Source organism: Chiloscyllium plagiosum, unplaced genomic scaffold, assembly GCF_037043375.1.
Source record: "Chiloscyllium plagiosum isolate Xiang-an unplaced genomic scaffold, Cpla_swu_hap1 HiC_scaffold_2, whole genome shotgun sequence".
NCBI classification, from domain to species: Eukaryota; Metazoa; Chordata; class Chondrichthyes; order Orectolobiformes; family Hemiscylliidae; genus Chiloscyllium; species Chiloscyllium plagiosum.
Window position 1 is genome coordinate 31,532,661 of NW_028270140.1, and position 12,447 is coordinate 31,545,107.

The 12,447-nt window shown below is 40.2% G+C and overlaps 1 protein-coding gene across 8 annotated transcripts in view; it reads left to right on the top strand.

Moving 5' to 3' along the window:
• pip5k1ba (phosphatidylinositol-4-phosphate 5-kinase, type I, beta a) overlaps positions 1 to 12,447 on the top strand; it is a 160,477-nt gene that overhangs the window by 114,388 nt on the left and 33,642 nt on the right. For all 8 annotated transcript variants that reach the window (XM_087995742.1, XM_087995729.1, XM_043716969.2 and 5 more), the window contains exons 8-11: positions 4,007 to 4,218; positions 8,147 to 8,230; positions 10,173 to 10,221; positions 11,858 to 11,942. In XM_087995742.1, the coding sequence (XP_087851868.1) occupies positions 4,007 to 4,218; positions 8,147 to 8,230; positions 10,173 to 10,221; positions 11,858 to 11,942 (430 nt within the window). The remainder of the gene's footprint in view (positions 1 to 4,006; positions 4,219 to 8,146; positions 8,231 to 10,172; positions 10,222 to 11,857; positions 11,943 to 12,447) is intronic.

The following is a 12,447-nucleotide window of genomic DNA, read 5'->3' on the forward strand; positions in this document are numbered from 1 at the left end:
AACAATTGGTGTTAGCCAGACAATGTGTTGAAGGTGTTAGCCCCCTGTGTTCCCTGTCTGTGCCATAATGTTTAGACTGATTCTAATCTAAAAAGTGAGATCACAGAGTCTTACATGAATTCATGCAGTTTTTGAGCTATGTTGAAGGCATCTTGAAACCTATTGTACAGGGGATCCCCAGCTTCTGTCGTGACACTACAGATTTCTTACAGAAACTCAGCACCCACGGACCAGTCGAACTGGGAACATTTCTCATCACAATGGACGTTTCCGCACTCTACACCAGCATCCCCCACAATGATGGCATCGTGGCAACAGCCTCAGTACTCAACACCAACAACTGCCAATCTCCAAACACCATCCTACAACTCATCCGCTTTATCCTCGATCACAACGTCTTCACCTTTGACAACCAGTTCTTTATCCAGACACATGGAACAGCTATGGGGACCAAATTTGCTCCCCGATATGCCAACATCTTCATGCACAGGTTCGAACAAGACTTCTTCTCTATGCAGGATCTCCAACCAACATTATACACCAGGTACATTGATGACATTTTCTTCCTCTGGACTGATGGTAAGGAGTCACTGCTAAAACTACACAGTGATATCAACAAATTTCATCCCACCATCAAACTCACCATGGACTACTCTCGACTATCTGTCTCATTCTTTTGATAGGTGCATCTCCATCAAGGAGGGACACCTCAGCACCACACTCTACCGCAAACCCACAGACAGCCTCACAATGCTACACTTCTCCAGCTTCCACCCAAAACATATTGAAACAGCCATCCCCTATGGACAAGCCCCACACATACACCGGCTCTGCTCAGATGAGGAGGAATGTGACGGGCACCTGGAAGTACTCAAGGATGCCCTCATAAGAATGGGGTACGATGCCCAACTCATCAACCTCCAGTTCCAACGTGCCACAGCAAGGAACCATAATGACCTCCTCGGGAGACAGACACGTGCTGCAACTGACAGGTTACCCTTCGTTGTTCAGTATTTCCCAGGAGCTGAAAAACTACGCCATGTTCTTCGTGACCTGCAACACATTATCAATGAGGATGAGCACCTCACCAAGACCTTCCCCACACCTCCACTGCTTGCCTTTAAACAACCGCCAAACCTCAAACAGATCATTGTTTGGAGCAAGCTGCCCAGCTTTCAGGACAACTCCATACAACCCTGTCACGGTAGGCACAGCAAGATGTGTCAGAGTGTGGACATGGATACCACCATTACACATGTGGACACCTCCCACCACGTACGTGGCAGGTACTCATGTGACTCAGCCAACATTGTCTATCTTACACGTTGCAGGCAAGGATGCCCTGAGGCAAGGTACATTGGGGAAACCGAGCAAAGTCTATGGCAATGGATGAATGAGCACCGCTCAACAATCAACAGACAGGAGGGTTCCCTCCCAGTTGGGAAACACTTCAGCGGTCCAGGGCATTCAACCTCGGACCTTCGGGTGACCATCGTCCAAGGCAGACTTCGGGACAGGCAGCAGCGAAAAGTGGCCGAGCAGAGGCTGATAGCTAAGTTCCATACCCATAGGGAGGGCGTCAACCACAATCTTGGGTTCATGTCACACGACAGGTGACCACCACTGTACTATATACACACGCACACACGCACACACACACACTCCTATACACGCACACCGCGCACATGCACACAGGCACTCACTCACACTCTTACAGACACACTCCCACACACTCACATGCATCCTCACAGACCACTCTACACTCACGCACACACATATACACTCTCTCTCTCAGACACTCCCAACCCCCCACCCCAGACACAGATACAGACACACACACACCCACACTCGCACATGCACCCCCTCACAGACTTAAGACACGCTACACCCACATACACATGCACATACACACTCACACTCACTCTCAACCCCCCCACCTTCCATCATGGCTGGTTTTCATTCTCCATCTGCCTGCTCCTTTTTCCCTGGCCCTGCACTCTTTTTAGATTACCCTCCTCCCATTTCCCCCCCCCATTCCTGTTATAATTTTTTTAAAAATTCATTTATATAGCATCTTTGACGTCCTCAATGTCACACCTTTACAACCAATGAAGCACTTTTGAGAATCTGCAATCACAGTTGTAATGCATCATTGCTTTTGCTGTCAGTAACTTCTGGTTGCTTCTCTCTAGCTGCTTGTTCATCTCTGATTTATTATCTACCACATACCTGTGTCTGGGCGACAGCAACAAAGCCCAGGCTTTGGGGGGAATCATCAAACCACTCAAGCTGTAGGAGGTGCACAGAAACAAGAGGCTAGTTAACCCATTAAGCTGGTTCAGTCCTTCGGCCCATGAATCCATTTTGATATTTTTATGTTCGCCTTCCAAAAACCTTTCAACACAATCAGATACTTGTGGTCGGATCACCCCTCAATCTTGTGTTTATACTGCATCTATGGCCTACAGTCCATTCTGGACACTGCACATCAGAGACAACACATAGATATTGAGGATTGTGACCCCAATTCCACTGATCAATGGCAGGGCTTAACGCATTCACTTAGGATGGAGAAAGAAAGCTAACATGATATTGCTAGCATCCATGAGAGGCAGTGCCATTCCAACAGATGAACAACAGGAAGACCATTGGGATCGAAAGCAGAAGTTTAACAATCTGAGAGTGGAGAACATGCTCCTCTGAAGAGGAGAATCTGCCCCAAACACAGTTGTTGGGAGAAACTGGAAAGTGGAAGCTGTTGTAAAATAGGTGATTTTTGTGACATTTTTTGAAAAAGAAATTGAAGGTTAAAGGTGATGTGATTTCATTCATAGTGGTGAAACAAGACTGGCAACATTTTCAAGGCTGAAATTGGATCCTTTGCCTGTAAAGAGATTTTTTTTGGTAAAAACAATTTTGCTTTATTTGCAAAATGGCAACACTTAGCAAAGGAGCATTAAGGACACTTTGTCTGTGGCATTCATTAAATACACTTGTATCCTCTGGACAGTTTAATTGTTGGCTTCCCCTTCGTAGTTGAGGTCAGGATCTCGTCACTGAGGAAGAAAATAAATGGCATATTCCTTTCACCTGTGAAGGATTGTTGATTGCTAGCTGTCCAGATTAAATTGAATTTTTTGAAATATTTCAAAAGCGAGCAATATTTCAAAGTTCATGTTGAAAATAGGTGACAATAAAAATCTGGCAAAATTTAACACATTAGGGAGAGGTAACCGGCAAGTTGCTCCAGGAGAGAGGGTTCGGGAAACATCTTAAAGGAGAGAAAATGACAATGAGGCTTGACAGTAAACAGGTAGGAGAAGAAGAAAAGTTTTACTTCCTTTTTGAAGGAGCTGTGTTGATATCCATTCAGGAGACATTTGATTCTGTCAGTGTTTATAGAAAGTGGTGTTGGCATTCTCCTAAGCAATTCAAGGAGATGTTCAAAGCACAATTAACATTTACCAGATTATTCCAAGGCTCAAAAAGGCTTATTTGTTGCATTCTTCATGGCAAGCTTTCTTCACTGCCTCAGTTCAACTGCTGCTGAAACTCTCAGGCAACCATTTCGTTCCTGTGCTCTTTGCCTGGTCACCCGTTGTCACCCTCCATAAGCCTAAGCTGATCCAAGGCTGTGCTGTTCATATTTTGAGTCTCTCCAAAATGTTCTCCAGTTACCTCTGGGATTCTCCCTGTAAACCTTTTAAACAAGCTTTTTACTCCTGGTGCTCTTGTCTCATTAAATTGTAGCACAGTGTCAAATTTTAACGTGTTTCTGTGAAGGATGTTGGGATGTTTTACACTGTGAAGAGTGCTATATAACTTAACAGTGTAAATATTCCTGGGTATTTTAATTCTTCTTTGTGTTCCGATGTTTTCACTTTCCCTTTTGGGCATTGAAATTGCTACTAACCCAGTGATTTCAAACTTGTGTGACTCAGTAAATTATACCAAATATTGATTCCGTCTGCAGCTGAGTAATAATTGGGCATTTTTATGCTTTCAGGTATTGGAAAGTTTCAAAATCATGGACTACAGTTTACTGTTGGGAATTCATAACTTGGACCTGGCCGTTAAAGAGAAGGAAAAAGAAGCAGAAAATCTCCAGATGACCACAGATGGGAAACGCCTGGGAGTGCAGAAGGTCTTGTATTCCACAGCTTTGGAATCTATACAAGGTGCAACCAAATCAGGAGAATCTGTTGGAACAGATGACATGTAAGTTGTGTTAGTGCCCTCTTCCTTGGCTATTGTTCTCCTTGGTGAAACTGATTACTTTGTTAGCAGTGGAGTCCCAGGCTTGTAGTTGGGAGACAGCTGTGAGGTTTTACCTCCTAGTTCACGGTTCAAATGCCACCTTGGCAATTTCAGAATTTGATATTTTATAAACTGGGAATGAAAGGCTGATTTTAGTTTTTAATTGAAAATAACAATAAAGCTGTTGAATTACTGATGTTCCCATTCCTTTTTGTCTATCTTTCTATTTCTATCTCCCTTATGTCTTCATCTGTTTCCTCTTCAATCAGTTAACTGAAGCACTGCGTGAGTTCCATTCACCACTCTTGGTAAAATTTCTCCTGAATTCTTGGATTTATTTGTGACTATCCTCTATTTCTGGCCCCCACTTTTGGACTTCCTGCATAAGTGGGAACATCTTTAGTTTTTCCATCAAATGTGCTGCTTTTTAAGAGGGAAGATAAATTCCCAGTTTGTTTGGACCTTCCTGATCATTTGTAACACTCTGTTCTGGTATCGCTCTTGTAAATTTTGTTTTAGTAGCTTTTTCAGTACCTCCATATCCACTTTATGACTTGGAGATTGGAGTCTGACACAGTGTCGAATCTGTAAGAACTTGTGCATTTGCATCAATACCTTTATCTTTAAAATGTCATTGTACGAGCAGAGTTAACATGTTCCTTGCTCAGCTGATAGCACTATGCAGTATTTGTTACTCTGATAGAACAGTCATAGAACAGCATTTTCTTTTAGAAAGATATCTCCAAATTCATATCAGGAAAAGTATGGTACTGAAATATTACCAGCTCCATGAGCCTTCCTTATCACTTTATTTGTGGAACAGTGTCTTTCTAACAGATAAAGCCAAGGACAGCTCCCAATCAAAGCAGTTACTTGTTCTGTTACTGCACTGCCTGCTGATTGCCTGCCTGATGAATTGTATCATCTACCTCATTATTCTTCAGTTGACCAAGGATCTAACTGTTCCTGATTGTGCCGATCAATTTGGAAACAATAAGTATCTGATTGTGTTCAACTTTTTGTGGAAGGCGAACACAAATAATTCCTATCTGAAGATGATGAACTGTGAGAACAATTGGAGAGCTAAGGATATAAAGTCTGAAAAGAAGCAAGTTCAAATGGAAGTCTTATCAGGTGTATCAAGGATCAATTGGATCCAAAGTATTGTTTAAATGATGAGTCAAACGAGAGTTATAAGCAAATAAAACATAAACTTGTAATATTTAGATATTTTTGAAAATTCAGACACCAGTAATAAACAGTTGATTTTATTTAGCATTTTATTTCTATGCACATTGGAAGTTTTAAGAAAGGAGTTAAATGATAGACTGGCTAAGCTTGGAGTTAGAAGAATAGATAGGATGCATTAATTTTTATTCATTGCATGAATGCTTGTGTGCTTATGCTAATAGCTATTATTCAAAGAGTCCCTTCTAATCTTTATCAAGTCAATTCTATCAAGTCAATTCGTTTTTATAAATCACTTGTTTAAATGTAACTTTAAGAGTTTTAAGTTAGTTTATATAAATCTGAATTCTGCATTACATAGAAATTAAGTTAAAGGATTAAAATGCTGTTATTTTATTTAGTTTAATTTCGCTGCCATATTGAATCTATTTCATTGAAGCAATGAAGCTACTTTACTTTTTCAGATTTGCCATCTGTGCCCAAAAACTGATGCAATGGGAGAGTGCTATATATGTTTTTTTTCCCATTTTGGGAGGCCACTTATACATTTGCAAAGCTTGGTTTAAGTGTATTTGAAGAATGAAGAACAACACATTGATGATGGCTAGCTTAGATTTGTGTGAATCTCCAGGATATAGCATCATGCAGTAGGTGCTTCCTGATATTGTGAATGGAGAATCCGACTCTCAATCCACTGTCATCAGACTGGTGCTTCCTGTGACATGTCTCCAATTGATAGGAAAAAACTACCCAGATTGAATCATGGTCAAAAGAGGCTATAGATAACCTGATTAAGAATATAATATTTCTGTTTTTAAGATAACATTTTAAAATGATCTTGCGTGCAACAGAATATACCACCTCAAAGTTGCTTTACAAGGGGAAATGGCCCACTTTGTTCCAACGCAAACGGATGTGATAAAATCTCTTTGTTTAAATGGATTTTTACAGTTTAATTGGATCAACCTTGCCTGACATGGATCTAGTGATGAGACAAAGTCCTCCTTATCAGTCTCTCAAGTTCCATCCGTACACAGATTATTAACTTTAGAATTATCAGGATATCAACCTGATAATGTCATCAGTCACCTTCGCTGGTTTCTCTCTCACGTTATTTAATTCAAAGTTCTTATCTTTGTACCTCTGTTGTTTTTCACCCCTACTGTCTTTTAACACTTTTATACATGTGTATTTCCTTGGACTTATCTCTTTTATATCTTCTTCACTGTAGCACCAGTGACCAAACTTTCAGCCCCTTGGTCATTCTCTGAAACATCATTCTTAAATGCTTCCACCTTGCTACTATTCTGTTTATTAAAGCTTTCTTCAAAATCTGGATATTCCACAGTCTTCTATCACGGTTTTTAGATTAGAGTCCCTACAGTATGGAAACGTACCCTTCGGCCCAACAAGTCCTCACCGACCCTCCGAAGAGTAACCCACCCAGACCATTCCCCTACCCTATATTTATCCCTGACTGATGCATATAACACTATGGGCAATTTAGCATGGCCAATTCACCTGACCAGCGCACCTTTTTGGAATGTGGGAGGAAACCAGAGCACCCAGAGGAAACCCACACAGACACTGGGAGAATGTACTAATTCCACACAGACAGTCGCTTGAGGCTGGAATCGAACCTGGGTCCCTGGCACTGAGAGGCAGCAGTGCTAGCCACTGAGCCACCATGCTGCCCTTTGACACTGTTGGATATTTATTTTATCACGTGTGTTTCCTTTGGACATTTGTTACTTTAAAGACACTGTATAACACAATCCATTTGGGAACGTTGCCTGCTGACACTGGGTTCACAAACAAAATGAGGTCATTCACCTTCACATGCCTGTTCTGACCAATCAGATCGTGGTTGATTTTAAAAAGTGTTCTATCCAAGATTGGCCTTTCATACCAGTGAAGGTGATGTATATAAAGCATAGCCATGAGTTGGCTATTTCCACCTTGCAGTTGTCTTTTGGCAAATTGGATTCAAACATTCTTTTGACCTCAAACCTTGCTGCCACATGGGAATTTCTTTTGGCATGTTGGCATTGTTACTTGGGCCAGCATTCATTGCTGGTGTCTAGTTGTCCTTGAGAAAGTGGTGGAGAGCTGCCTCTTTGAATCGCTGTAGTCTATGTGCTGTGGGTTAACCCATGATGCTGTCTGGGAGGGAATTCCAGGATTTTGACTCAGCGATATTAAAGGAACTGTTAGTTCTGTACTGTTTAAGTGTACAAGCTTCAAAAACATGGCACATCGCACCACGGGTGGTGATGAATGGTAGAATCTGGCAATTTACTATGACCCAGTGCATAACTGTTCAAGAAATGTTGATGCAGCATTGCATTTAGATCGCTGGCAGTGATGGACGAAAGTACAATAGGTGTCAGCTGTAATCCAACAGGCTCCAAGGAACTTACTGTGTGAATAGAGGAGACACTATCTGATTGGTCTTTATAACCCGTACATTGAAATTTCAATGATATCTAGAACTATGTTCCAAAATGAAACCTTTGAGTGTATTTAATCCAGAGTTCAGGGCTTTCCGCTATATTAAATATAGTTCTGATAATTCCTGGAAAGTAATTCTAACCATGAATGGTAATGAGTGAGATTGAGTTAGACACCCATTCCCTCTTTGTTTTTTTTTTAAACCATTCTTTGTTTTATATTTCTTATTGTTCTTGTCTTCTTTTTCCAGAATGGGTGGTATACCAGCCAAAAATAATAAAGGCGAGAGACTTCTACTTTACATGGCCATTATTGACATTCTACAGTCTTACAGGTATTGACTGCATGTTTCAGCTTAGTTTCCTTCTGTGAGAATTGTTGGTGTTTTCACTGTCCCAGACAGGACTTTCATACCAGTGTAAGTGAGGATTATGAATATAGCCACAAGTTAGTTACTTGTGTCTTGAAGGTTTCATTCGGAAAATGGGTGGATACTAGTTTTGAGTATTCATTTGAAGTCAAATGTTTGATTCAGATTCCGAATATAAAGCACTTCCTCCTCCCTTTCTTAAAAAAAAAACAAGCCCCACCATCTCCACACCCCATATCTAGGACCAATGTTTTGGATTGCTCCCCACTGAGTTCAGTTCCAACCTGCGAAGTGGGGTTAAGTGGTTATTTTTACCTCAAGAGTCCATGTGTGCCCAACAGCAAGAGACTCCATAGGGCTACGTTAGGGCAGGGAGACAGTCCTTAGAGATAGAAGTACTGAACAGCCTTGGTTATCCAAACATCAATTATCTGAAATTCGGATTATCCTAACAAGATCTCAAGGTTCCAGTATATGCATTTCAATTGAAATAGAAACATTCTATTCCTCATCCATTTAATGCATCATTTTATAAATTTGAACAGGAATATAGACGCGAGTATGATTTAATAAATAATTAACTTCAAGTATATACTCGAGGCGTGACTCGTTCCGTTTTGCAAACCCAACAATTTTTTTTCTTCAGGTCATTCTCTGAAGAGTTAAGTCAAAAAAAAAATGCACTTGCACTTTTCATTTCCGTTGCTTTTTCCTCCTATTATTCCATGACGACAGTTTTTTTTCCCCAAACAAAAAGTAGTTCAATATCTTTAGCTGACAAGAAAGTTTTTTTGGTGGGGGAGAGCAAATTGCAGTGAGTTAGCAAATGTGAAATAAACAGGAGGAAACATGAGGAAAACATTATCCTCTTAAAAAAAATTGGTGAAGACAGAAACTGAAGTCAGCGAAAATATCTACCCCTCTCTTGTTCTCCCCCTGTATTTTGTGCCTCTCTCTAATGGCTCGGCGGTTGCTGAGGAGAAAGGGATAAAGCTTGGTTAGTCTAGATGGTAGGACAACACCAAACAGAAAGATGTTGGCTGCTGTCTAGGATCGGGATAAAACTGTGGAAAATGTCAGTGAAAAATTTCAGACTTCAGTCAAGCTCTAGCCAAAAAGTGATTTTATTTTAAAATATCGTGAATTTTTAAGCAATATCCAGTGCTTGTACACATTTTATCAATTGAATTAAATAAAAGCTCTGTAAACATGCTTTTTTATGTAATTATGTTCAGTATGGTTTCCTTTGTTTACGAGGCAGCATGGTGGCTCAGTAGTTAGCACTGCTACTTCACAGCGTCGGGGACCCGGGTTCAATTCCCGCCTTGGGCAACTGCCTGTTTGGAATTTGCATATTCTCCCCATGTCTGTGTGGGTTTCGTCCAGGTGCTCTAGTTTCCTTCTACAGTCCAAGGATGTGCAGGTTAGGTGAATTGGCCATACTAAATTGCCCGTAGTGTTAGGTGCATTAGTTAGAGGAATGGGTCTGGGTGGGTTGTTCTTCGGAGGGTTGATGTGTACTTGTTGGGCCGAAGGGCCTGCTTCCACACTGTCGGTAATCTAAAAAAATCTTGTTTAAAAAAATACTCACCAACCACCTCGTTCGGATAATCAAGGTTATTCGGTATATTGCTGGAGCCAGAGAAATTGAATTTTCGATGTGTAGCTAGTATGTTATCCCAACCGTGTTTAATAATAAACTGGGAGCTCGAAACAGACTGTGGTTAGAAATTGGCTGTTCCATCCCTTAGTTTTCTTTATTTCTCATCTGGTGCGTAAGAAATCACTTTTGTAAATGTCATTTAGCAGAGATGGAATACACTTTCAATTTACAGGTTCAAAACAAACTGTAATTGCAATTAATTTCTGCTTTCAAATACTTAACTAATTTACTTCTCCCCATAAGGTTCATTAAGAAGCTGGAACACTCTTGGAAAGCACTCGTCTATGATGGAGTATGTTTGCGTTTAATTTATTTTTATGACTAAAGTAACATTAAATGAAAAGATGTAATTACTTAACAGCAGCAGCTAAGGGAAAGTGGCCCTCAAGGGAATGAAAACGTTGAAAAAAACAGTGTATTTTCATTTTGTAATTTAGTATTGAATAGTAAGAAGATGAAAGCAATAATTTGATAAACATCTGTAAATGTGCCACATTTCTTCTTGCATTATCTAGAATGTAAAGCACATTCCAGTTCATTTGGTCTATACTGCATGTGACCCTCCTCTCACCCCTATTTCATCTCTCCTACCAACATATTTCCTTTCTCACTTGTATTTATCTTAATGTTTGCTTCTGTCTCCTCAACCACTCCCTGTTGTCATGAGTTCCCCACACACATTATTTTTGGGGTTTTTTAAAAAAAAGTTTTTGAATTTATGATTAGATTCATTAGTAACTCTTTACACTTATAATCTTTGAGCAATACTCTGTCTTGCTTGAGAGGGACATGCTGTGAGGTGAAATGTAATAATGCACTTTTTCGCTCTTTTTACTTCATATAGGCTTAATGTGCTCAAAATACATCCTGTGCTTTGTTTACATCATTGTTTTCCAATTTAAAATAGACGTGTCTTACCTATGATAAAAATAGCACTTTTCAAAAGTTATACAAATGTTGAACATTGCATTCCGATGTTCCAAGTACATAGCTATGACTTCAGTGAAGGTTGTGCATCTTTTTAGTAAGGATAAATTGAATATGGATTGTTTTGGTATGAATTAGTATCACGAAGGTTGTAACCTAATAAATTGTATCTAGAATTTTAAGCTGTCTCCACAATTCAACTGATGCAGATTGAGATTCAGAAACAGGAGAGGGATTAGTTCCGAACAATGATCATGATTCTGCTGTATAAGGAGAAATATGTTCTTGAGCTATGACTGGCTGAGATTGGAAGATTGTTGGCACCCTAATATCTGACAGCCAGTGCATAAGAGTGACTAATAGATATAATCTGTTTCAGGATATCATTAAAGCAATTCATCATGCCATGTTGCTCAGCTATGTATTGCTTGGCACTGTGTTAGGCACTAAAGTCTAACTATCTAGTTGTGAAGGTTCATTGCCAAGGTACATTGACACACACACAGTGCCATAGAGGATGAGGGCAAACCTTCAGACTATCTTCCCCTATTCCAGGTTTTTATTATGATAGCATCTTGTGAAGTATGAGGGAAAGTGGACAGGCAGGTTCTGCCTTGGTGGTACAACTTGTTTTATAGCTGTCAACTGACAAATTCAGTTGGCTTTAACAAAAGGCTGGTGCATTCTCAAAAACCTGGCACTGAGCAGGCTGTGTAATAAATTAAAAACTGAAAAGACTGCGGATGCTGTAAATCAGAAATCATGTAATAAATTACTTATTCTGAGGAGGAAGGAGGGAAAATTGCATGATGAGGCAGAGTGTCCTTGTGGTGCTGTATATGTTCGCAAATAGTAGTGATGTCGAGAAAAATGGTGCTGAGCAAAATCTACTGGAGCACCGATGCAGTCACTTTCTTTGATTGCAAAGCCTTTTCAGGGACAGTTCTACAATACTTTGGAGAGACATGGCTCGTACATAATTCCCTTTTCTCTTGCCGTAGGACTCAGTTTCAGTCCATAGACCAGGATTCTACGCTGACCGCTTTTTAAAGTTTATGAGTAGTCGAGTATTTAAGAAGACCCTGTGTGAGTACCGATGAATATTTAATGGGTTCGTTGCAATCTGTCTAGTTTAAATATGTTGATAGCTACTGACTTTATTTCTCTGCTTTCTCAGAGTTTATTTCAACAGAGGCCATTTGTCCCATCGTGCTTGCACTGGCTATTCAAACAAGCATCATTTCCTTGTGCCAATCTCCTGCTTTTACATCAAAACTTTGCATTTCATTTTTATACAAATAATTGACCAATGCCCTCTTGAATGCCTCAGTTGAAACTGCCTCCGCCAGACGTCCAGGCGGTGCATTCCATATCTTAACTACATGCTGATTTTTTTTTTCCATATTAACCTTGCTTCTTTTGCAAGTCACTTACTCTGTGCCAGCTCATTTTTGTTCCTTTTATAAGCGGGAGCAGTTTCTCCCTTTCTACCCATGATTTGGTAACCTCTAACAGACTTGCACTAAGCCTTTATCTGTGCAAGGAAAACAGTTCCAACATCTGTAATCTATCCTATCTAGCAACCCAACAA